Source organism: Equus asinus, chromosome 1 (genome assembly GCF_041296235.1).
Source record: "Equus asinus isolate D_3611 breed Donkey chromosome 1, EquAss-T2T_v2, whole genome shotgun sequence".
Lineage (NCBI taxonomy): Eukaryota > Metazoa > Chordata > Mammalia > Perissodactyla > Equidae > Equus > Equus asinus.
The window spans coordinates 97791888-97816713 of NC_091790.1; the positions used below are offsets into that span (position 1 = coordinate 97791888).

Genomic DNA, 24826 nt, shown 5'->3' on the forward strand with positions numbered 1-24826 from the left:
TCACAGGCCCCGAATTCCCCTTCTTCTATGGAGGCCCCTCTTCCTGGTGCGCAGGTGCACAGATACATCCAGCTCAAAACGATAGGTTCGAATGAGGACTGAACTCCTTTCTGAGAATGTTAATAAAACCCATCACACTGGGGCTCTGCCCGTAGAGCATTCCCTCATGGAAATGAACCTCTACTTCATAAGTTGTAACTATATGCAAATTAAATTTAATTCTACGCATTTATAATATTCTCACTATGGATTTTATTGTTAAATTTAACAACATAATAATTTAGACATATAAGGGGCTGTAGAGAAGGAAAGCGCACTCCTCTCCAGTAGCAAGGACACTGGAAGGAAAGTTCCAGCTTCTGTCATCACAGGCACACTGGGCTCCATGCAAAAAGTGTCAAGAACAAAAGTTGAGACTGACATCCATTAGGGTCTACTTTGGGGACAGGGTAAGACCATCATGTGGAAGGCAGCCCACATCAGACTCCCTCTTTGGCTAGAATAGCTCTGTAATCACCCAGGAACTGACCATTAAGTGTACTCAGTCTGCTTTGCAGATGCAATGCTGCCATGTGTGGGTCCAAAGGTCTAGATTTGGGGAAGTGGTAGGAAGCCCCCATTTCAAGGTGGAGTTCCAGCCAGATGCTCTAATTCAGCTTATCTTGGAAGGGTTGAGACCCACTGGGTACTTGCTGTCACTTTTTAAATACAATTTCCAATCCTTATTTAGCTCCTTATTGCTATTTTCTACTGTTTAGAACAATGAGTGGATGAGGGCAGGGAACGAACATCCCTGAACTTTCGACATATCCATTCAATCGGTTGAGAATTTCACTTCCAGTGGAATTCCACATTGGCATTGAGACAACTGTATGTTAGAACATTTATCTAGACAGTGAAAAACTAAAGATTCCATTGTGACTTTAGCCTGCCTCTGTGCGGCAAGGGCACTTCCCACCCCACAGCCTGGAAAAGCTTTGTGTGTCTAAAAGCCTCGTACTCTTGAGGCCCTGGAACCACAGACCCATCCTAGAAGCTTTGCATGCTGAGATTAACACCATTCTATTTTTGTCATCAAAGACAGAAACTTCAGCTCTTTGTCAAAGCTGACCTGTTATCAGCCAGAACTGTTGACAACCATATAATAATTTGAACTATAAATAGAGTCTTTGAAGCAGTTGTTTTGAAAGCTGGAGTCTCCTGCTCTTTCATTATTGTGAACTTCACTCAGCACTCACAAACTGTCTATCACATGTTTGTTTTTTAATGTATCCAAATTTAATTCCTGACAAAGGTCCCCACAACCTGGAAAAAAGAATTTGATGGTCTAAATAAATCGATGTACATATGACAAACTACGGCAGCTGCGGCTGCAAAGACAATTATCTCTGCAGGCCCACAAGCTTCCCATTTACACACACCCCTCCTCCCAGGCCCGATTAAGGATTTGCAGCTCTCACTCCCTCCCCACAGTTTCAGAGGCGAGGCTTCTGCACCCTCATCACGTTGTAGGAGTTTAGCGTGACTTTCTCTGTTCCCTCTCGGCATCACCCTTCCCTCTGCTTGCTATGATAACCCAACATTCATTGGACGTATGAGTAGGTGGAGTTATTGTCCCACAAAAGCAATGAAAAATATTCAGACCTGGACCAGAAGAAACATAGGACCTCATTCCACTGTTGGAAAAACATTGCCATTGTCCAGGCTTCCCAAGCAGGTCAGCCAGCATGAGGGCCCAATGGGCCTTCATCCCAGTGCAACGGAGTAGGCCCCAGGTAAAAGTCACATTCTCAAATCCAGCTTCAGTTGGAGAACCTGTGTGGTCACTCATTAGGCACTTGCACAATTAATAAAAAGGAAACTGCCAAACTGGTTCTTACTCAGCTATCAGTTCTTGGTACTTGTCAGCGTGTTCCATTAGTCAGAACCCCTGATGGGTTGGTAAATGTTTAACAACTGGCTCTCTGGGAAAAAATCTTACTTGTAGCATTTGCCAATTTCCATGGTGTAAATGCTCCCATTGTGGCCTAGTTCAAGCTACTGACGTGACGTCACTGAGCATAGACTTGGGAACAGATGCGCAGCAGCACACTACCATATGGTATTTCCATAGAGACACAGCAGATGTAAATAATCTCAAGAGAAGAGACAATAGTAAAACCTACTAAAATAATTAGGAGGTGATAAGTCTTGAGAATTTATTACTTTTGTTTTAAACATAATCTATTTAATCATATATTTATATATTTGATTTTTAGTGATGTCTATGTTTAAATATCAGTTGGAAAAATTCCTGAAAATTTAATAATCAGCTCTCATGAGTCAGTGCTAGTCACCCCAGCACACCACTGGGAGAACCCAAGAGGGAGGAAGGGTGGGCACTCATTCTGAGGACCTAGCTTCCCTCGTGACTGTACACAACACACTTGCTTTGGTTTTAAGGACCAAGTCAGCAAGCTAGGATAACAAGACTGCCTTACATGGGCCAATCATAATGAATATGAAATCCCCTGAAACGTCAAAGATGACAAACCTGGTAGCGGTCATGCGCCAAAGTGACTCCTTGTAGAGCAGATAAAATGAGACGCCTTATCCGACCTTGCTTGCAGCTCAGAGAATCACAGAGAATGTCCTTGATGAAGGAAGGGTTTTCTGCCAGAGGAAACACACAGGGAAGTTATCAGTAAACAACCCTGTCCCTAACTAGCTGTTCTCCACGGTCATTTCCGACAGGTTCAAAATGATGCAAATTCATAGATTCCTTAAATCATCAAGATGAACATTCAGAATATGAAGGAAAAGCTGTACCTTTTGAGTTCCAAATGTACTTAATTAACGCCTTTCTTTTTCTGGGCCTCACTGAACATAGAGAAATTGATACCCCTCCTCCACTTCCTTCACCGGCCCCTCTGACTATACCCCTTCAGATGGGATCCCATTCACCTCAGTTTGCCCAGGACAGCCTTGGTTTTCACCTATTGTCCTGGAGCAGTGATGAACAGCGTCCTCTTCATTCCCAGACATGCCGTGCCCCAGTTTGAAAGATGAATTATACACACGGTCATTTTGAGGTCCCACATCCTCCACACCTCACAGGTCACATCCCAGAATCACCCCTGACTCTCCTCTCCCTCACTCCTCACAGCCCACTGATCCCTCCACCTGCTCAATGACACCTCCCGACAGCTTTGAGTCGGCGTCTCTGCCCAGCACCCACCAGGTCGAGCCCAGGATCTAGCCCAGCTCCTAACAGCTCTGTCCCCCAGCTCACTCCTCCAAATCACCTTCCACTCACAGCCACACTGCTCTTTCTAAAAGAAGATCCTTGGTGATAGGAATCTGCCCACAGGCTTGCATCACATCCAAAGCCTCCATCCCGGCTCCATACTCAGTTCATTCCCCCGTGCTCCTCCCATCTTCCCAAGGCCATCTGCTCCTCCTGCATTGTGGCTGCTTCCTCTCCTGACCCTGCCTGTCAGAACTGGGCCTCAGGACCCCTGCCTCCCTGCAGTGCTGAGCCTGGTCCCTCCTGTTCCCCAGCTGCACGGATCTGCCTGGGCCTCACGGCCTGTGCACAGGTCTCCTGCTGCATGCACACAGTGCAGGCGAAACCATGGGCGGCTGTGTCCACCTCCTGTCTCAGATCATTGCTAGCACCCAGCACACGGCTTTGCACCCAGTAGACGCCTGGTAAACAGGTCCACGTTGTTCCTTACAGAAAACAAAACGTATTTTTATGAGTAACAAAACCTTTTATTGTTCTAATTAGAGAAAAGTTGCAGTTTTATTTCTTACATTATTACATTGTTTCTCAAAAGTTGTTTAAAAAAACTGTTTGGAACTATAAACAGAATACACAGAACATATCCAAAGCCATGTTTTTCAGAAGCATACCATCTGGATGCCTCATTTGTTTATGTTTTCTCATTAATCTTGCTATTCTCTGATTTTGGAAACAGGTATCCTACTGTAAAAAAAAAAAACAAGGTAAAATGTGTCTCAAGTAATCTCTTATTAAAATGTGAAATGAAAGACGTAAAATACTACAAAACATCACAGCATTTATCTTTGAGGATAAATGTATCCTCTGTTTGGTGGGAAGACAGAGTAACATGTTTAGGAATTATGTTCCCAAAGCTCAAAGAACATAGAACGCACCATTAAAAAGACTCACATATGGTATGACTTTAGGCAAGGACTATTGTGACCCCTCGTTTCCTACATGCAAAATGAGAACTTGGACTAGATGAGACTGCAAGCTTAGGTGAGGGATAACGTGGTTACCGGAAGAAGTGCTGGGCTATAAAAGAGCTGGCCTTCATCTGCCCCATGTCTGACAGCCCGCCCTCAAAGGCACCACCTTCAAGGCCAGAAAAAGGCAGGCCATCCTCGGGCCTCTGCCCTTCCACTTTCCTGGGCCCTTAATGTTGCTCTGCCCATCAGGCTCCATGCCCTGGCTCCTCGTGCCTGCTATTGTCGCTCTTCTTGGCTTTTGGACATGTTAGACCCCTGCTTTGGCTTACTAGACTCATCCCTCTCTCTGGACCCCTCCACTCTGCTCCCATCAGCTCCCTGGACCGCCCTCAGGATCCTCCACTGGAGAGGGCTGATTTCTGCACTCTGAGGTGCTGGGCAACTCACTCCCATCCTCTGGGCCTCAATTTGCCAATTTCAGAAACCAGAAGGTCAAGGTAGACCACCACTGAGGTTCCTTCTGGTTCAATGAGCCCATCAAGCTACAGGCTCTGTCCTCACACAGTCATTTCTAACATATGTCAAGTATGAGATCCAGAGGAGAAAAATTACAGCTTTCCTCAAAGTATTACCAAACTTAGTTCTGTGACACACAAATAATTACTTGATTTTCAATAGTAATAGTAACAGAGCTGACTGCTATTCCCTTTGCGGGATGGAAGAGGAGCCGTTTGCCCATTTTGGCCGGTTCCAGCCGAAATCTTTCTTGGCTGGCACTTATACGTTTTCTGGGCCTGTCACTGCTCTCCTGTTCTGTAGAATGGAGTGGCAGTTTAATAGGAAATTGGAGTAACTGTTTAAATGTTACTGAGTCGTGCCTGAGTATGACATGCTTGAGTTTTCTTGAAATGAAATAGAAAAGTCCAAAATTAATTTTCTGTTACTAATGTAATTTCAAGTATGAGATATTAATTTAGCAGCCATAATACAGAATGGCAAAATAAATATAAATTCAGGTATTAATGGATGTTTAATTCATTTAAAAGCCCTTACATTAGCTGACTGTGAAATGTCAAAGTAATTATGCCTTTGAACGTGGCTGGGTTCAGCATGTCAGATAAGCACTCGGGATTCAGCACAAAGTGTGATCCGCATTTTATCCAGCAAGTTTCCACCTGCTGAAAACGTGTTGACCATCCTAAGGTGAACTTGGATATGTGATGATTTATATTTGACAGTATTGCTGATGTTCGTAACATCTCTAATTGGAAATAGAAACTTTCTTTAAAAAAAACAAACCTCCATGCCAATGGGTTTCATTTACATCAATGGATGTCTCGCTGCCTCCCTCCATTTTCCATGTTTCTTAGCCTAAAAGATTAATCAATTCTTGGCTTTCAGGAAACTTTTGTATTATGAAAAAGAGGTGAGTGAGCAGATTAGAACTCATCCTGTGCTAGTCCTAAATTACCAATTTTCACCTGTAAACAGCTCTCTCTAAGCTGAGAAGTGATTGTCCCACAGGACATCACCCAATTTTAGCTTTTTCCTAGCAATTAGTACCAGATTTATCTTGTTTAGTTGAGTTCATTTTAAAAGGTATTTGTCATTCTGGTTCTGCCCAAGGCTCACTTCCCCTTGCCTCCACTCCCAGGCTGGGGCAAGTCCGCTCCCCTGGCTCCCAACCTCTGTGGGAGGCTAATGCCCACTGGTTAACCACCCTGGGTCCCAGTGACCCACCCTGTGATGGTGAATGCGGGCTTGGCTCCACTGTGCTCCACTTGGCAAGCCAGACTCTGCTCTCCCCAGGGTCCTCCCAGCCCCACACACTTGCTCAGTAACATCAAGTGGTCCCAGAGAGCACATATCAGCCACCTTCGGGCATGGATGGCCAAACATTCCCATAAGAATGGCCAGCGTAAAATCCCACAGATTGCGCATACAGGAATCCCAGTGGACAGAGACATGAGCACTAAGGGCTTGCATTCACTCATTCATTCATTCATTCATTCAACAAACATCTATCAGCATCTCCTAAACTCTAATCCTTATAAGCTGGGTTTACAATGATCAACAGACAGGCAGTCATGAGGAGACATGCATGTTCACCAGCAGTGCAGTGCACAGCCTAAAGGGCCATTAACAGAGGTCAGGCTGCCACTGCGGGCAGCTTGGGTAGGCCAAGAAAAGCTTTCCAGAAGAAATAACACCTAATCTAAGAATCATATTCTAATAAGAATAATCTAATAATAATAATTGTCTGCAAATAAGTCAGGGGAAGGGAGGAGAATGAGCGTGGTATCAGATAAACCCAGGCCGGGGAGGGATTCAGGGTCAGCCATGGCGAGGCTCCATGCAGGGATCTAGGGTTTGGGTCCACTCAGCTGACCTCTGGCTCCTCTCTTTTCCTCTCAGTCTGATCAGACCCATCCTTGGCTTCCCCAGCTCTCCTGCCTGCTCTTCCTCTCCTCGGCTCAGATTCCTCTCCCCAGCACCCACTGCCATCAGCATTCTCAAGACCCACAGGCCCTGACAGCCCCTAGAGGGCTCTGTGCAGCCATGTTCAGGAGACTGAGCCATAGGACGCAGCAACACGGGTACACTCAAATTACTTAAGCAGCACTGGTCCAATCCACGGACTCAGAAGTGCTCTGAGACCTCATATTTACATATCTGAGGAAGTTCTCAAATAATCCAGTTACCCCAGAAGGCAGCTTGTGGCACTTGCCTTCAACAACGGCACTGAAATATGTAGTGATGGATTTGACAAGTAGGATCTTAGTAGACAAATTAATTCATTTACAACACAAATATTGAATTACTCATCCTTAGAGACAATGTAGCATATTGTATTTTGGAGACAATTGAAAACGTGACAGATCCTGCTCTCAGTGAAGCTACAGACTGCTGCAGGAGAAGGGCACCAAAATACTAAAATATAAGTGATAAAAGCCAGGGCTATGGAGCAAGTATCTTGGGAATTCAAGTTCCTGAATGGATCACTCAGCACATATAGGTGGAATGCATCTTCTGTGCCAAGCCCTGGATATGTACAGAGGATTAAGACCTGGATGCTGCCTTCAAAGAATGTTGACTCAATATAGGAAGCCCACCTTGGCTGGAGAAGAGTTGCAGCGATGGGTATGAGGCGGGGGGGGGGGGGAAGGGCCCTCAGGGCCTGGGAAGCCAGGCTAAGAAGGCTATGCTTTATTCCTAAAGGAAGTCAGGGGTAAGCTACACATCAGGCTGACAGCTGAGCTCTGAAAACTGGCGCAGGGCAATTAGCAGCACGTCTTATGTAAGCAGCCCACCTGCAAAGACGATAAGCCCACGCAGAACCAGCATCTTCACTTTCTGCAGAGCTGCCATGGCTTCCGGGGGCTTCAAAGGCTGCCAGGAAACCTGGCACGTTTCAACAACACTTAGAGAAAAAATAGACAAGGCATTAAAGGGCAAAAATCCATGAGCCATGTGCGTCACTTCATATTCTTCATCACAAGAATAAGCAGTAACACATGTAAGAACTAGCCTCCCTGCTCAATCATTTCCTCCACGGAAGAACACAGGTAATGGGCTAGACCCGTACACAACGCTAGGTCTTCTGTTTTAGCTCAAAGCCAATAAATCTGATATTTGCACTCTCTCCTTGTCTTGGTCTATTCTCTTGAGATGCAAAGGTAAACGATGAAAGAGTATCAAAAAAGAGAAAGGGGAGATAGCTGACATAGAGAACTGTTATGGTTCACTATTTATGTATGGAGAATTAACTCTAACAGATGGATTAGCATATAAGTAAGATTTTTATCTTTAAACAAACTCCTAGAGAGTTGTAGTGTGTGTGCATGTGTGTTGTGTATGTGAGTGTATATGCGTGTATTTGTGTGCGTGTGTGTATTGCTCTTTATGGAGTCCACCTGGGAGGTACTGGAGTGAAAGCATCCAGAGCAATCTTTGCATAAACTGCCCTTTCTCTGAGTTATGCCATAATGCTTCTGATGAAAAGGCTCAGTAATTCACAGCTTTACCTCTTTTTTTTTAACACAAAATGGCTTTTATTCCATTCTTAGATGACTTTATACTCTTTCCATGACTCAAAACCATCCTCAAACATCAGGAAAACTGAGCATATAAATAACATGATCTGTGAAGCACTTCTAAAAGAAGAATTAAAATATATACATTTGTTTCTTTTTTTACTGTGAGCCATATCAACTGATTAAGGGTTTAGCTGCCTGAGGAAATTTCCTGAAAAGGAATATCCTTGATAAGGCCTGGAGATTGAGTTAAAAAAAAAAAAAAAAAAAAAGACCACAAGTATCTTGTCTTTGCAACACCTGACTCCTTCGAAATCTCTATATGTTGAATCACCCACTCTTCTGCTGGTGTTGCTGGGACAGACACAGCAACATCACAAGTCTGAGAAAACGCCACACTGTGAGAATGCTCCAGAACACTGTGACAACCTAAGGCATAGCTTCTAGGGACCACAGCAAAGTTTTAATTTTTATGCAATTTAATGTTTTTACAGCATATTATTTTAAATTTACTTTCCCCAGAGGAAGATTGAAACTTTCTGAAAAAATGTCTAAGTTCTGTTCTGCTGTGTTGTTGACATGACATAGAACACAACAGAAGAATCCCGCTTAGGTAAACACACCTGACGGGCTTAGCAGAGCACCTCCCTAGGCAAATGTGAATGTTCCCCAATTAGAATATTGTTTTTCAATTGTTGAGAATGCAACCAGTCCTTCAAGAATGCAATTATCTTATGTTAATATAAAAATTTCAGCTTGGTGGTGCTATGTGTACATATCAGGACAAAAGTAAGTTTAATAAGTAAATGCACATTCAGATTGTGTTGCTGAAATTTTGGAGGTGAGGAAAACTGAGAATTCTTTATAGTTACACCAATTAATTGTAGTTTAAAGAGATTCTGAAATCATTCGATACTTGGGAAGGTAAGACAGAATTATACAAAATCCTCTATTGGCAGCCAGATACCAGAGCAAAGGATTGCTCTAAACTAAACAACAAATAGAATAAGGTTATTATTTTAATTATAATAAAAATGTAGCTGAACTGGAAAATAATTTGGGGGCAGGAAATAGTTATTACTGAATTGTGTTTTAGTGCCATACAGAAATGAACTTGTACATAATTTTTCTTTCTGTTCAGAAAAGTAACATGATGGTATGTAGAGTCATTTCGTACTCACCATCAGGTGACATATATTTTGATAAATTGTGGGACTTTAATTATTACCTTTTAGTTGTGCTGAAATGATTGTGGACCTGGGAGCAAAAGAGTCATTATTTTAGAGTCTCTCAGTACAGCCACGGATGGCTACTTCAGGTTCTTGCTTAGTAGATGTGTTTTGTTGAGTATGACACGCAAAGGCCCCAAGTCTTGGTTTGTCAAGCTCTAAAATAAGGAATGTGGTCAAATCAGCGTTTGACAAACTATAGCATGCTTATGGATCACCTGGTGGCCTGGTTAAGTCACAGGCTTTGATTGGGCAGGCCTGGGGCAGGCTAGGGACACAGCCTTCCTAACCAGCTCAGGTGAGGCTGCTGGTTCCCACATCCTCACAGTGTGGAGGGAGGTGCTCAGTAATCCCAAGGGCCTTTCAGGTGAGACACTGAATGTCCCCACCCACCCCATCTCGGGTTGACTTCACGGTCTATTTATCAGTGACCCACACAGTGTTGGGAAGGCTTCAGACACAGGGAAAGAACAAATCTAGCAGACCAGCTCCTCTTTTGTTCCCTTGCCTATTTCTGTGATGGATTTAGAGAATGCTAAGAGGCTTAAAAGCAGTACTCACTTTGAAACGGAATTTGGTGCCAACTGGAAGTAACACAGATGGTGCATAGATAATGCCTGATGTTGTGCAGATAAAAGAAGGAGCTGCTGAATGACACCCAACCAGGGGGAGGTGACAAAGGGCCCAAAGGGTTCTTTGGGATAAAAAACAATGGATTCATGTCTGGGGCAACCAAGCTTCTCTTTCCTGTACAATTGTAGGTACCGAAGCAGGAGGAAGGAAAAGTGAATTCTGCCCAAATTTGCTCCAGACGTCTGACCTCTGCCACCAGAGAGCCTCAACTCCAAGAACCTTGCAGTAAACCTTCAGAATATATGTGGAACTTTCTACTTTTGGGGTTTTGTTGTTGTTATTGTTCTTATTATTTTAATTTTAAACTAATGTTTTTGCTTAGATATCTGTGGTTATTTTATTATTAATATTTGTCATGTGTTTAACTCATAGAAAAGGCATATAAATGCATATCTAAAGTTTCTATGATTTCAGAATCTTTACCATACCCCCAAAAGGGACCACTGTTATCCTTGTTTTGTACATAAATAAAAGGAAGCCCCGAAAGTTTAAATGACTTGCCTAGATTCAGAAAGTTAGTGACCAGTAGAGCCAAGACTCACATCAAAGTCAGCATAGTCTGACCTCAAACCCAGGACCAATGAGACTTTCTATTTTGGACATTTTGTATCTTTCCCATTCAAGAAGTTGATGATAAAAGGGCACTGAAAACAAGGAGCGAGAATGGAAGCAAGTTATCACTGAAGTGGAATCAAGTCTCTACTTGTGAATGTAAAGCCTGTGGGTGGTGATCACATCCAGCCAGTTCACACATGATTCGTTTCGAGTCTTGGGGCATGGCACAAATTCCCTCCAAGGAGAACTGAAAAACTCAGATGGAAATTGAGATTGGAGGGAAACAGCGGCTGCTAGGACCACCTCCAGCTCAAATGAAAATTCAGAGCAAAGCGCTAAACTCAAATACAGTATAGCTTAGGATCCAAGGCAATGAGGAGATGAGGCTGGGAGCTCTGAAAGCCAGCATTCAAATCTGAAAGCAGTGTTAGTTCTTTGTGCCAAAACACACCTATTTCACTAACCCAGGAAATCCTTCCAAGTTATAAAAATGATTGGATTTAAGGTGCAGCCCTGTAGCAACAGAACTAACAGAAAATAGGTCAGACTCTCTGGCAGATGAGTGAGGATTCAGATGGCAACTCTAATGTCCCTGTGCTACAAAGAGACAGGTGGGTACAGGAAGGGACCACGGTAACCCAAACCAAAGAAAGGACAAATTGGGACAGCTGCAGCACATCTGAGACTCTGCACACCTAGAGGCTCAAGTCCTCCAACCTAAGGCAGCAGATGACTTCCAGAGCTTGACGACTGAAAGGACTGGAGCTTTTAAGAACAGGGTTCCCTTGACCTACCACTCAAGGATTAGGGGGCAGTGCTTGCAGGTGGATCAACCACATAGAGTTGGGTTGAATCTACAGAGGAAAGAAGCCAACAGCTGCCTGGACCTTTCCAGTAGTTAGTTACACTGAAAACACAAATTTCTGTGTGAAGCAAATGGCCTCACATTCTTATCTGCACATCAGATAGTAGGATCCTGGGCCTCCAGAGTTTGTGAACAGAAAAATTATTTACATATCTAGTCTTGGGACAAGTGGATAGAATAGGTGGTTTTTACCTTTGAAAATAAAATGATTTACTTTGGAAAAATTCAGAATGAATTCAAATAGTATTTGAATGCCAAATAATGAGTCAAATAATGCAAAGACACTGGACTTGAATCACTCTATGTAAAAGCCAACTTTAGAGTGTCATGAAAGTTGAAGTCAAGAACTGCTTACCTGGTTCAATGCAATACCTTCATGGTTCTATTTTATAGTTACTGTGGTGGGGAAAAAACAAAGTGAATTAGGTGTCTCATTACCTTTGATCTGTCAGTGAGAACTTTTGCCAGTATTCAGTCAATGCAATTAAGTCTTTCACATATTTCTCAAAACGGGACAATGGTTTGAGGATGTAAGGAAAATCAATCATCTCTTTCTTGATCTTCTCTTCTTTTCCAGACATGATAGTCTCTCCAGTGGCATTATTAAGAATCTCAAAAATGGGCTGAAACAAAGTTCTCATGGAATTTACCCACTGGGAGTTGTTTTGGAGAAGCTCTTTCCTCAAGAGAGCTATCCTACTTAACACAACCTGGATTGCATCTTCAAGTTGTTGATGAGTTATCTTCTGAATCAAAGAGGTGTTGAAAAACAAAGCTTTACTCAAATCACCTCCATAGTCGCTTTTCATCCCACTGGAGACCTCTACAATTGTTTTTACAGCTTTCCAAAGATTATCTGGATGGTGAGCAAATGTCAGCAACAAATTAAAAACATTCCAGTCATCCTTCTCTAAGTTGTTCCGAAGAGCTTCTAAGATGAAGTCAATCACAATTCTCAAGTACATCCCTATTTCCGTGCTGTTTTGCGGTAGCATTTCATCCAAAAACAGGATCACTTCATTAGTTCCTTCCCACTTTGTATCTTGAGGGCAACTATGAGTGGAAATTAGATTAGGATGTAAGAGGTCTATCTGGTTGGTGATGTTATTTATAGGAACTAAGCAATCCAGGATTTCTTCCAATAACTTGACAGAATCCGTAGAAAACATGTGAGTCCCATTGCTAAATGCTACCACAAGATGCTCCACGTCTCTCAAATTGATTTTCACAGAAGTCAAAAATTCAGCAATTTCTTCCAAAATATCAGCAAAGTCCTCGGACTGGTTCACATATGAGAATATGCTAGATGACATGTTGACAATATCAGAGTCTTGTAAAATATTAGGTTTGACCCCAATCATTCCAAAGGCCAACTCAAGAAATGGCATCAACAAGTCATTTCTATTTTCAAATATTAAATAGTCTACTTTTTTCAAAGTAGTTATTTCATTCACAACATTTCGAACACTTTGTTGCAAAATGGAATAAAGAGTGTCAAAGAATTTCATAGTGTCATTGGTATGGGAGATGAAATGAGTTTCAAAAATAGTGGCCATCTTCCTCGAAACTTTCTTGGCCAGCTTAAGGAGTTTCACAGTGGCATTCACTGATGTGGCAAGGTCTCTCATTTCAGCACTGGCATTCACTAGCATCATCAGAGTATTGGACATTTTCAAGAGGGGTTCTGGAACATGACTTTCTTCATAGGCTCTTGAAATAACATCAAGTAATCTGTTAGTAATTTCTAATGTTGCTCTGTTTCTTAGAGGGAATGAATTATTTATAAAGGAAAGCAAATCGGTTAGATTAGTAAGTATAACTTTTTGGAGTGTAGGATACAAGGTTCGGAAGTCCTTATTAGGAGAGTTTATAAGGGTATCCATAAGACTTGCTATCTCTGTGGAAGTTCCTCTCACAAGGTGAAGAGCTGAGCTAAGATGGTGAGTGAGTTTGAGGAGGTCCTCAGAACTATTCATATGGAAAAGTAACTGATTCACCATAGTGAGAAACTCCCAACTATTTTCAGTCTTATTTTTCGTTGAGATTTCCCCTAGAAGAGCATCAGATAAATCTCGCAAGAACTTCAGTCCTCGATGATTATCAAAATAAAACTCTCCATTGTCTAATATAAATGTGCTTTTGATTAAATGATCTATAGTCTCCTTTAAACTTGAAAAAATGCTCATCAATTTATCTTCTCTCATGGCGGCAACAAATTGATCCAGTTTCAGAATTTCTAGAATTTTATCCTTTGGGACAAAACTGTAAATGTATATTTTTAAATTTCATATTGAGCAATGGAAAGAATAAAACATACAGTGAAATTTTGGTTTTATAGTAGCATAATGGGAGGAGGATAATAAAAAACAACATGCTAAAATACATCCCAGATGAAAAGTAATATTCTGTTGCCAAATAATGAAAAGAGTGGAGGAATTTCACACATAATCCCATTATAATGTCTCAAACCTAACAACTTAGAGAGCCACATACTCTTGCTTTTAGAAGGAAAAGAAATGTGAAGTGAGTAGAAAGTGATTCTCAATGTACGAGGTAATATCTTTCTGAATGTTCAAAGTCCTAATTGCTGAGACACTTGAAGGCACTGTGATGTGCCAGCTTGGCCAGACTGAGTGACAGCCCCAGAATCTGTTTCTTGTATGTCTCTGGTCTGAGTGGGCTACACAGTTGATTCCCTCATGAGAGCGGAGGATGGAAGGAAGTCAGTGCATTTTGTAGTACAAACACTAATCTAGGTGTTACTGGGAAGGGATTCGCAGATGTGATTAAAGTCTCTAATCTGTTAACTTTAAGCTAGTGAGAAGGAATATTGGCCTGGGTGAGTCTGACTTAATCAGTTGAAAGGCATTTAGAGTGGGTTTAGGACTTCCCTGACCTAGCGATCTCAAACAGCAGCTGGATCGGAAACTGCTCTCCTTCCGCGATCACCCTTCCTGGCTGCCATCGTGAACAAGAAGCTCATGCCCGTGGCCTTCCAGCCTGCTTGTGGGCATCCCTTCCTGATAGCCTGCCCTACTGACTTTGCACTTGCTTAGCCAGCCTCCAAAATAGTGGGAGCCAATTCCTTGTATGAAATCCTTGTCCTGGTTATCTTTCTGTGGTTGAGCCCTGACTGATACAGATGTCATAGAATAAATTGGAATTTCTCTCCAGTCTTTTCACTGGCAAGCTTCAAAAGAGATGAAAAAAGATATATGAAAAAAATTAATGTGACTTTCAATTTTAATGTTTCCAAATATAAACATCATAGTAGATTAATTGGAATCAAAATATTTAAACTCCTCATTTGTGATTAGCCAGTTAATACATTCATTCAAATTATGACCATGATATATATGTATATACATATATAAAAACTAATTTTTCAGTTCCATATAAAATAGAATTTCATATTTTCATAATCCGCACATGTAAGAAAGCATACTATGTGATTAATTACCAGGGGTTATGTTTATATACATTTACTAGTTAGAGGACAATCACCAAAATTATTTTACCTTGACATTTTAATAAAATGTTCACTAAGACAAAATTCACTTCAAAGGTCATTCAAAGATGTTAAGTTCTAGTGCTGTTATTGACATTTATATACTCCAGGAAGTAAAGTGGATTGTAATGTATAATCAGCACGTTGTACTATACAAAGCAACAGTCGACTCACCTCATCTCTGCAATGACATCTTTGTGGAAGTCTTTTAGCAGAAGAGATATTTTGCTCTCAGAATTTTCCTTTAGTAAAAAGGAGAAGATTGTTTTCAAAAGCTGTTCCAGGAAATTCACCATGCTTCTTGGAGGGAGAATTATTCTCTCACCATTTTCTGAGTGTGTATGGTTCAAGGTGAAGTTAATGAAATTCATTATTTGAAGGTCAGTATCACTTAAATTGGAGGCTGCTTCTTGAGAACTCCCGGCTAAGTTACTGGTTGAATTAATTAGGGAGCTTTCAAAAGGTAACTGAAAAACTGAGAAATTAGTTAGCTGTTCTTGGTTTAGCAGATGAGTAAGAAGGGAAACATCAAAATCACCTTTTCTAGAAATGTTTTTGAGATAATCCAAAAAGGTAGTAACGTCTTTAGTTAACAAAGCTACATCATCAGTTGAACTCTCATTGGCCAGCAGAAGAAATGTTTGTATCATTCTGAAGTATTCTTCATTTGCATATTTATGAAGCCAGTTTTTTGTGACCAATAGAAAATCTTCAATAATTTCTAATGCCTTCAATGATGATGAACCTAGCCTTTCCAAAAAATGTGCAAGTTGCAAAGTTATGTTTTGAAGAGCTACTGAATTAATAATTTGAATTTTTTTGTTAACTTCAGAGAACAGGAGTCCGATATTAAAGTCGTGGGTTAGATCTTTCATGATTTGTTCAAATTCAAGCCATAGTTCGTCAAAGCTGTAAGTTGTTTCACTCTTTTTAACAAAACTTGAAAGTGCTTCTAAACTACCACCTGTAAGGTTTGTATTCAGAAACATCATGAATGAAGAGACTAGAGAATGAGTACTATTTTCTAGGCTCTGATTCCTAGAAATAGAGTTTATTATCCTTTCCAAATTTAAGGAAATATTATTTCGAACAGATGCCTCTGTGTCTTCATTAACATTAAAGATCTGGTTTAAACTAGCTAGCTTATCAAGAATGTTTTTATCTGACACCACTTTAGTAAAGTTGATATTTTTAAGTTTTTCTATGATTTTCAAAGCAACTTGCTTTATGGGACCATGGGGACAAAGTTTAGAGATGCTGTCATTGCTTTGATTTCCAGAAGAGAAGACAAATGGTAGTATCTTACTCCAAAATTCTTGCACAGTTTTCACAAGTGAAGTTTTAATATGCAAGACTTCAGACAGCTCGAGAAGAATGGAATTCCAGTCCATCAATTCATGAATTACACAGACCATTTTCCTAGTTATTTCCATCTGTGAGCTTTCATTGGAGCATTGTGAAACCTCACCCGGGGGAGACAGGTGGAGGAGCTCAAGTATACTGGCCACTTTGCTATAAAAGGAAGAAGACATGAGCTCCTGGGCCTTACAGGCTTCTAACTTTGGGTTCTGCTGAAATCCAGAAGTTGTGTGATTCCAGCACCAAACCACAGGAAGGCAAGTTAAAGCCTCTGAAAGAATACCTGGTCTTTCTGATATTAATTCAATTGTGTCCGAAAAAGCTTTTATCACAACAGCAAAGTCTTCCTTGGTGACATTTGAAATGCTTATGCCATGGAAGAGTGTGAAGTTATAGACATCCTTGAGGGCTTCCGTGACATTTTTGTCAACGACTCTCTTCAGGAGCCTCACGGCAGGAGGTAGCGCGTAATACACATCTACCACAGCGTTAACCTCATCTTTCGGAAACAGGCGTGAGAGTTTCAGCAGATGATTTACATTCCAAGAATGTGAGCTGTCTACAAATTTTTCCATCAAGCCAACAAGCAAATCGACTCCCATATTGCCAGTACCCAATCTACTGATATTCTTAAAGAAATCCACCAGGCCTTCACTAATTTGTTCAAGTTGACCTACTAGCAGGTCTGTGTCTGTCTTCTTGAGAGTGCGCAGGACAGAAGTCACCTTCTTTAAAACTTGAATATTACCTGGATCTTCTAGAATACTGTGATGATCTGAGGGCAGGAGGGAGTTGAACACATCCCTAATCAGTTGAATACCAAGACCCACAGCTTTCATTAGTTCATGTGGAATTGTTTGTGATGAATTTTGGAGATCATGAGGTAAACTGAAGGCAAAGTAACTAGCTAAATGATAAAAAGAATTGCCTAAACTGTTTATATCTTTTTCTTTTGGATTGATAGCAAATCTATTTAGAAATCTTTCTGCTTTAGAAGAGGAGTTATTTTCCAGGATGTTAGCAGAAATATCTTTCATAAGTTTTTGAATTTCCTTTCCCAGAGCTACTAAACGCAGCCAAATATTTTGAAATTGGCTAGGAATTTCATCTGACATTTCTATGGGTCTTAGAATTAATTCAGTAAAATGTGTCCAGTTGGATTGAGATGCAAAATCAAAGTCTCTTGTTAAGTTGTTGATAATCATCCTTACTTGGTTTGTGGAGTCATTTAAAAGAGTTAATAAAATCTCAAATTTTGGTACCTTTGCCTTTTCAAAGACTGCAGTAAGTATAAAATTTAGAAAGTCAGTTATATTTTTCAAGTTAATATTCACACAATTTATATTTGACTTATTCAATGAACAACGCTGTTCCTTTATATCTAACATCCAAGTAATAAGCTTCAACGTAGAGTTAATTTTGTTTTCCACATCTCTGAAACTCCCCAAAATACCCTGAAGATGGCCTTGCGAAAAACTGGAATTATACGTCAAGTACAGATGGTTTATGACATCTACCCACGCAATGCATCCTTTCAGTCTGCTAATTGTGTCCTCAGAGGAAAATGTGGAATTTAACATTGCCAGAATATGTAATGTCCTCTGTGAAGTATTTACATATAATAAGCCATCTTCCAAAGCAAACTCAGTAACATTGTGAAAAATATCAGCACAGGACAACAAATCTTGGTCATGTGACACATTTCTAAGAAATAACATTGTTTCTCTTAACTTGATGATGACACTTTCAAACTTTACTCCATAATTTGTGAGGTTATTTGAAAGAAAGTGATTTATCAAATGTACATTTCTATCCACATATTCTGAGGTATTGCTTAGCTCAATGAAAATACCAAGCAGAGAATTTAAAAACTCTTTGCTTGAATTTGTGTTTAATGGAAGTGCCTTTAGCTGACGCAGGGCAGTTTCCAAGGTGAAAAGGGATTTTTCTATTTGGTCTGGGTTAAGCGACTTTACTCTAACTAACGCATCACCTAATGCTACCCAGAGATCCCTGAGATTCAGAAAATCATCCCAGTCATGGAAACCATCTGCTTGAGTTACATTTTTAAACAAATTTAATATGAGTTGAGCAGGGCGATGGGTGGGAAATATTCCCCGGCAGCTTTTAGAAATTTTCACATCATTTTCCAATTCATCCAAAAGCTGAGTGAGACCAACATGAAGAGGAGTGAAAACATTCATGTCAAACTTGAATATTTGAGATATGCTTCCCCAGATTTCAGTCCACATTTGAAGCCATGAAACAGTACAGTGAACAGCCGTGAACTCATTGAACACATTGCCGTTTGCTGAGAAGTTTGAAAGAATTTGTGCCCACGGAAGAATAAATGAAGACCCTCCACCTATTGAATAATTAACAGAAGAAATGCTTTTATTATCCAAAGCAAAGCATTCATTACTCAGCAGGCCTTCTACTGATCCATTGAAGAGTTGGCTCATATATTGAAATAAAGAAATACGGAAATCTTGGTCTACTATGAACAGCTGTTTGAGACCAGTCAAAGTAGCGTGGACTACTTCCAGTCCTGGGTCCTCTGTCGACATCAAAGATTGGGCTTGGAGCTCCAAAAAGTTAAAAATTGAAAGCAATTGCTGACAATAAGACACTTCAGAAATTCCCTCAAGAACCCCCGTTGTCTCATGTAAAAATGCAAATGTTTTACTGATGTTTTGGAAATTAAATTGCTTTATGATATCCAAAATATGTTCTGAGATTTGTTTAAGGACAGATAGCAAAGACTCTCTACTCTGAATGCTCAAGAATTTATAAATATGTTGGTAAAATGAAGAATAAACTTGCAGAAGTAAAGCTGAATCTTTGTCCTTGAAGACATTTAGATATATATGAGTCAAAATTTTATCAATTTCTTGTTTTTGAGGTTCAGAAAGAGCTGAGAAAAGATGGGATGCATTCCTTATAGCATAGACTATGTCCAGAGCTTCTGAGACTTCTTCCTGCCTCAGAAATCCAAATTCATAGAGACTATTTATTACAGTTTCACTTAAATGTACAAAATCCATTTTCACAGCTGGTGATTTAGACCAATCTGAATGGAACAACTGGGAAAAGTTAAAGCTTTTACTAAGACTCATCTCATCTTCTGGAACAGAAAAATTTATAAGTGTAGACAAAGTTTCTAATTTAGCTCTTTCTCCTGAAATGCCATATATCCACAATTCTAGTAGCTTGGGATTAATTTCAAAAAGTATTAATTCCATAAATCTCAAAATATTTCTTGATTCTTTCCTTATCCAGAGACTTTCAAGAGTTTGTGTTTTTTCAATCATTTCTTTGCCAAAGTCCACAAGTTTTTGAATATCAATAGCAGATAAACCGATCTCTAAACTTTCTAAATGATTACTCCACAAATGACTTGTATTCAGAATAGCCTCAGTGAGAGATAGGAGGTTATGGAATTTGGGAACACTGAATGAATTGAAAGGGTTAGGCAATAATAATTTCTCCAAAATTCCAACGAATGATAAAAGAAAGTCCATTTGCTCATCCTCAAGGGTATGCAACTTCTTTTCCATCATTAGAAGTTCCTTTGTGGAATGAAAGACCCTACAATATTAACAGAATTATTTTAGTATCAAAAACATAAATAAATTCAAGACAAATTCAATTTATCAAATTTTCAAGGTAATACTTAGGCTTATTTAAAGTAAAATTTAAATGAAATATTTACTAGACAATATATTCCCAATGGGAATTAAATGAATGTGAGCATTCAGAAGTGTTTTAGAAATCCGTAATGCAGATGCATATATTTCTTAAAATCTGCTTTCTGCACCCAAAACAAGGCATTTTAAATTACTTTACTATATGAGTTCAGATGTATGATTGTTACAGATTAGTTTGTTATTTATGTCAGAAGAATTTTACAATTCAATTCCTTATTTCGTCTCAGAAAGTCTTGGCGATAGAGGTTGTCCGAATGGCTAGATGCGTCAGAAACTGCCCCTGTATGATTTAAAGACAACTATTGGGATTCTCCCCATTCTAGAAGGCGATTCCTGTGCTCTTTCAACAATACCATACTTCCCACTATTAGAAACTCATAATGTTAGATGGTGCACCTTCTCTCCAGGTGTTTATCTTTAAAATACAAAGAGTTCTCAAAGGAATAACTCAGGGGTTAAGACAAGTCCACACTTGCAAAAGAAGTCCGCATTTGGAGAAGTTACTCACTTCCACTAACTTATGAGCTACAAGTCCATTTTTGAAATCCTTGGGCCCCATGTGTTTCAGACTTTAAGATATATATTCATGTCCCCCTGATCAGTGGGGACTGGGCAACCTCTCTGTCAACTCAGTAACACTTCTGCAGTGAAACCTGAGAATGGGCTCAATGTGTGGGGTCAACAGATTCAACACCTAAGTCTGCGGAATGAGTAGTGATGTCAACCATAAGAAAAGCTTCAATTTTCAGACTTTTTAAGATTTCAGAATTTGCAGATAAGGGATTTTGACCTGTATTGGCCATTAATCCCTTAAAGGGTGAATTACTTTCTAAACTTCTTTAACTCTGTAATCTTGTTTTATAACACACTGTCTGGCATAGGATAGAAACAGGATTAATCAAATGTAGGAATGGTGCTTTCCTCTCGCATAGCTGGGGTCTGAGAGAAGGAAAAAATGCAGGCTTAATGTACTGTATTGTTATTTGTAGACAGAGAGTGGCTACTTTGAACCATGAAACATTAAAAACATTTCCTGGGAAAAATTTCCATCAGGAGAAAGAAAGCTCTGCTATTAGGAATTCAATATGAATCTTGCTCAAATACAGCCCTGTGCAGAAATGTATGCACAGCTACAACGCAAGTAATGGTGTATTGACAGAGTAGGATACAAACTATTGTGTTTTGTATTGGGAGCTGAGAGGTCACAGAGAAGTAATAGTAGTTTGAGTAACAGCTGAAGTGGAACCAGTATTACTAGGAGTAATGTTGCCGTACCCTTTTAGATCACTTTACAATTTATGAAGCACTTTCACAACTATAATCTCAGTTCATTCCTACAACAGCCTTTTGAGGTACACATCATTATTTCCATTTCTTGGAAATGGAAAGATTTCAGAATGTTTTCTCAATTAGCAGATTCACGCTGCTATTATATTATAGGAACGGGATATGGCCCAGGTTTTCTCATTTCAAGCTCAGCTTTCTTAATACTAATGGCACTTAATATCAATTCTTATTCATTCATTCATTCATTCATTCATTCATTCAGGCAACATCTAGTTATGTAGCATCTATCATGAAATATGCTGTGCTAGCTGCTATGGGTCTACAGACATAAAAGTAATCATGCCCCTGGAGCATATATAGGCTAGTTTTGTTGCTGTCTTTCTAGAGCTATTAAATATTTCAGACTGTCAGGACAGTAAGTTATCATAAATCTGACATGAGTAAGGAACTGATTCTCTGGAGGGTCCATTTCATTCTCCTTCTTCCTGTCCACTAAGACTGAGCTGAAAAAGTTTCCCCAAGTGTGATGAATCTCAGGTCTAGAAAACTGTTGCAGAATGGTTTTTAAACTTTGGTGTGTACCAGAACCGCCTGTAGAATTTGTTAAGTCTGTAGAAACCTGAGTCTTGTATGTAGGCAAGACTTAGCATGTCTGGGGCAAGGTCCAGGCATATTGTATTTTCAGCAAACTTCCCAGATAAGTTTGAACCATTCCCAAATTTAAGAGCTACGGCTTTAATGCCAAGCCTCTGCCCCATCGTGTCACAACACAATCCGCAAACAATACAGTGCGCTTTTAAACTATACACAATATCCATAATTATACATAAAAATTTCCATTTCAATGCATGTGCTGAAGTAACAGAGCAGTATATAATCTGGCAGATTTAGTTCCAAAGATCACTTCTCTCCCAAAAGTCTCCAGAACGAACAGAATCTTCAATCATGCCTAAAGTCTAAGCAACTAGATAAGACAAATTTTCAAAGAAAGATTTTATTTTTGGAGTATCTATTATAAAACATGCTTTTGAAGGAAAATCTTATTACTATAATCTGCATTTCCTTTCAAAATCTATGGAAACATGTCATATATTCTGTGAAACAAATATTTATTGAGACCTAATATGAAATATTGAGTCAGTAGCTAAATCAGGATCTCACACTTGAAAGCTAGTGTATCTTAAATTAGGTTTTGCTTATTTTCAGATAATAGTTAAATCAAGAACTGGGAGTTGAATTCTGCAAACTTACCTGGATATGGAAGCTATTGGAGACCTGAGTAAGTTATTCAAAAATGCAAAATAATTATCACTGATGATTTTCCAATCCATATTTTCTTCATAACAAGGAGATTCCTCAGAGAAAGCTAAATAGAAAGGCATTTCATATGTTGATTTCAAGTTGGATGTAACAGTCAAATCTAATAAAGTGAAAAATGCTATAGTGGTTTGGTTAACATGGCTGAAAATATAACAGAAGAGGGTTATTAATCCTTCTGATGTGACCTCCTCTTCTGGCCGGGATGAAGTACCTCTGGCTCTCGAGAAACATAGGACAGTGATCCATGAAAGACACAAAACAATCAAGATGACACCTACAATTATCCTTCTTGCCACCTTAAGAGAGTGTTCTGGCCATGACTCAGGAAGGAGGAACTAAGCTGGAGCTGGTGGACATCTTGAATTGAGGGGATGAAGTTTAGAACCTAAAAGACAGTGGAGTAACAGGACGGAGACCAGAAAGGAGAGAGCAGCACAGCAGGATCACCTGCTGGATGCCTCCTTCAAGTGTTCAGCTGAGGGCTAACCAAACCATGCATGTGAAGAAGCTACCTGAGACCAGGGAAAGACCCTCTCAAAAGGATTAAAGACAAGTTTCCAGCCAACACACAGGGCCAAGAACATTTCCCTTAGCCAGACTTGAATGGTCCATGACTCATTAGACATTGAGGAGAAGATGCAAAAGGGTCTTGCCTCAGTAGTGGGGAATACTTACAACCACGCTGAGCTCTGCTTCAGTCCTGCCTAACAAATCCTAAAGGTGGCACCCTAAAGAATCAAACTGTTTTCAAGAACATAGGAAAGCAAAATAACAAGCACAAAACAAGACTAAAGTCATAATATTTGGCATCCAATCAAAAATTACCAGGTACACAAAGAAGCAGGAAAATGCGACCCATATTTAGGAGAAAAAATAATCAATCAAAACTGACCCAGAGCCAGCCCTGATGGCCTAGTGGTTAAAGTTCAGTGCACTGCCATTCAGCAGCCTGGGTTCAGAGCCCAGGCGTGAGACCACACCACTTGTCTGTCAGTAGCCATACTGTGGTGGCAGCTTACATAAAAGAACAAGAAGGACTTACAACTAGAATATACAACTGTGTACTGGAGTTTCAGAGAGGGAAATTTTTAAAACAGGAAGATGGGGGGCTGGCCCCATGGCCGAGTGGTTAAGTTCACGCGCTCCGCTGCAGGCAGCCCAGTGTTTCATTGGTTCGAATCCTGGGCGCGGACATGGCACTGCTCATCAAACCACGCTGAGGCCGCGTCCCACATGCCACAACTAGAAGGACCCACAACGAAGAATATACAACTATGTACTGGGGGGCTTTGGGGAGAAAAAGGAAAAAAAATAAAATCTTTAAAAAAAAAAGGAAGATTGGCAACAAATGTTAGTTCAGGGTGAATCTTTCCCAGCCAAAAAGAAAAAAAATTGAAAGAATTTCTTTGGGGAAAAAAAAAAAACCTGACCAAGAATGGACAAAATTCAAGTAGAATTAGCAGAGAAAAGCATTAATCACAGAAAATAGTCTATACTATTTAGTTTAGATTATATGGCTTAAATACCCCAATTAAAAGGTAAAACTTGTCAGATTAGATAAAACAAGACCCAACTAGTAAGAAATGCACTAAATAAAAGACATAAATAAGTTAAAAGTAAAAGGATGGAAAAGAAATACCACATTAACACTAATTGAAGGAAAGCTATCAGAACAAGTAGATGTCAGATGATGCTATCATCATAATTTTGTAATGACAAAGGTATCAATTAATCAAGAAAACATAATTCTAAATGGTCATCCACATTATAACAGAGCTTCAAAACACATGAGACAAAAACTGAGAAAATATAAGGAGAAATCCACAATTATAGTTGGAGACTTCAATACCCCTCTCCATATAACTGACTGAACAGGAAAACAAAATATCAGTAAGGATGTAGATTTGTCCAACACTATCAAGCAACTTGATCTCATTGATGTTCATGGATGTCCCCAACCAACAACAACATAGTTCACATTCTTCTCAGGTGTACATGGAACATTTACCAAGGGAGATCGTATTCTAGCCCATAAAACAATCTCAATAAATTTAACAGGATTAAAGTCATACAAAGGATGTTCACTTACTAATTAAATTAGAAATCAATAATAGAAATGTACCTGGGAAATCCCA

General features: G+C 39.9%; 1 protein-coding gene across 1 annotated transcript in view; it reads right to left on the reverse strand.

Annotated features, from left to right (window-relative positions):
* ABCA13 (ATP binding cassette subfamily A member 13) overlaps nucleotides 1-24826 on the reverse strand; it is a 416147-nt gene that overhangs the window by 316454 nt on the left and 74867 nt on the right. The window contains exons 16-20 of the mRNA XM_014828402.3: nucleotides 22623-22737; nucleotides 15193-19965; nucleotides 11949-13772; nucleotides 7506-7615; nucleotides 2534-2652 (exon numbers count right to left, since the gene is read on the reverse strand). Of these exons, the coding sequence (XP_014683888.3) occupies nucleotides 2534-2652; nucleotides 7506-7615; nucleotides 11949-13772; nucleotides 15193-19965; nucleotides 22623-22737 (6941 nt within the window). The remainder of the gene's footprint in view (nucleotides 1-2533; nucleotides 2653-7505; nucleotides 7616-11948; nucleotides 13773-15192; nucleotides 19966-22622; nucleotides 22738-24826) is intronic.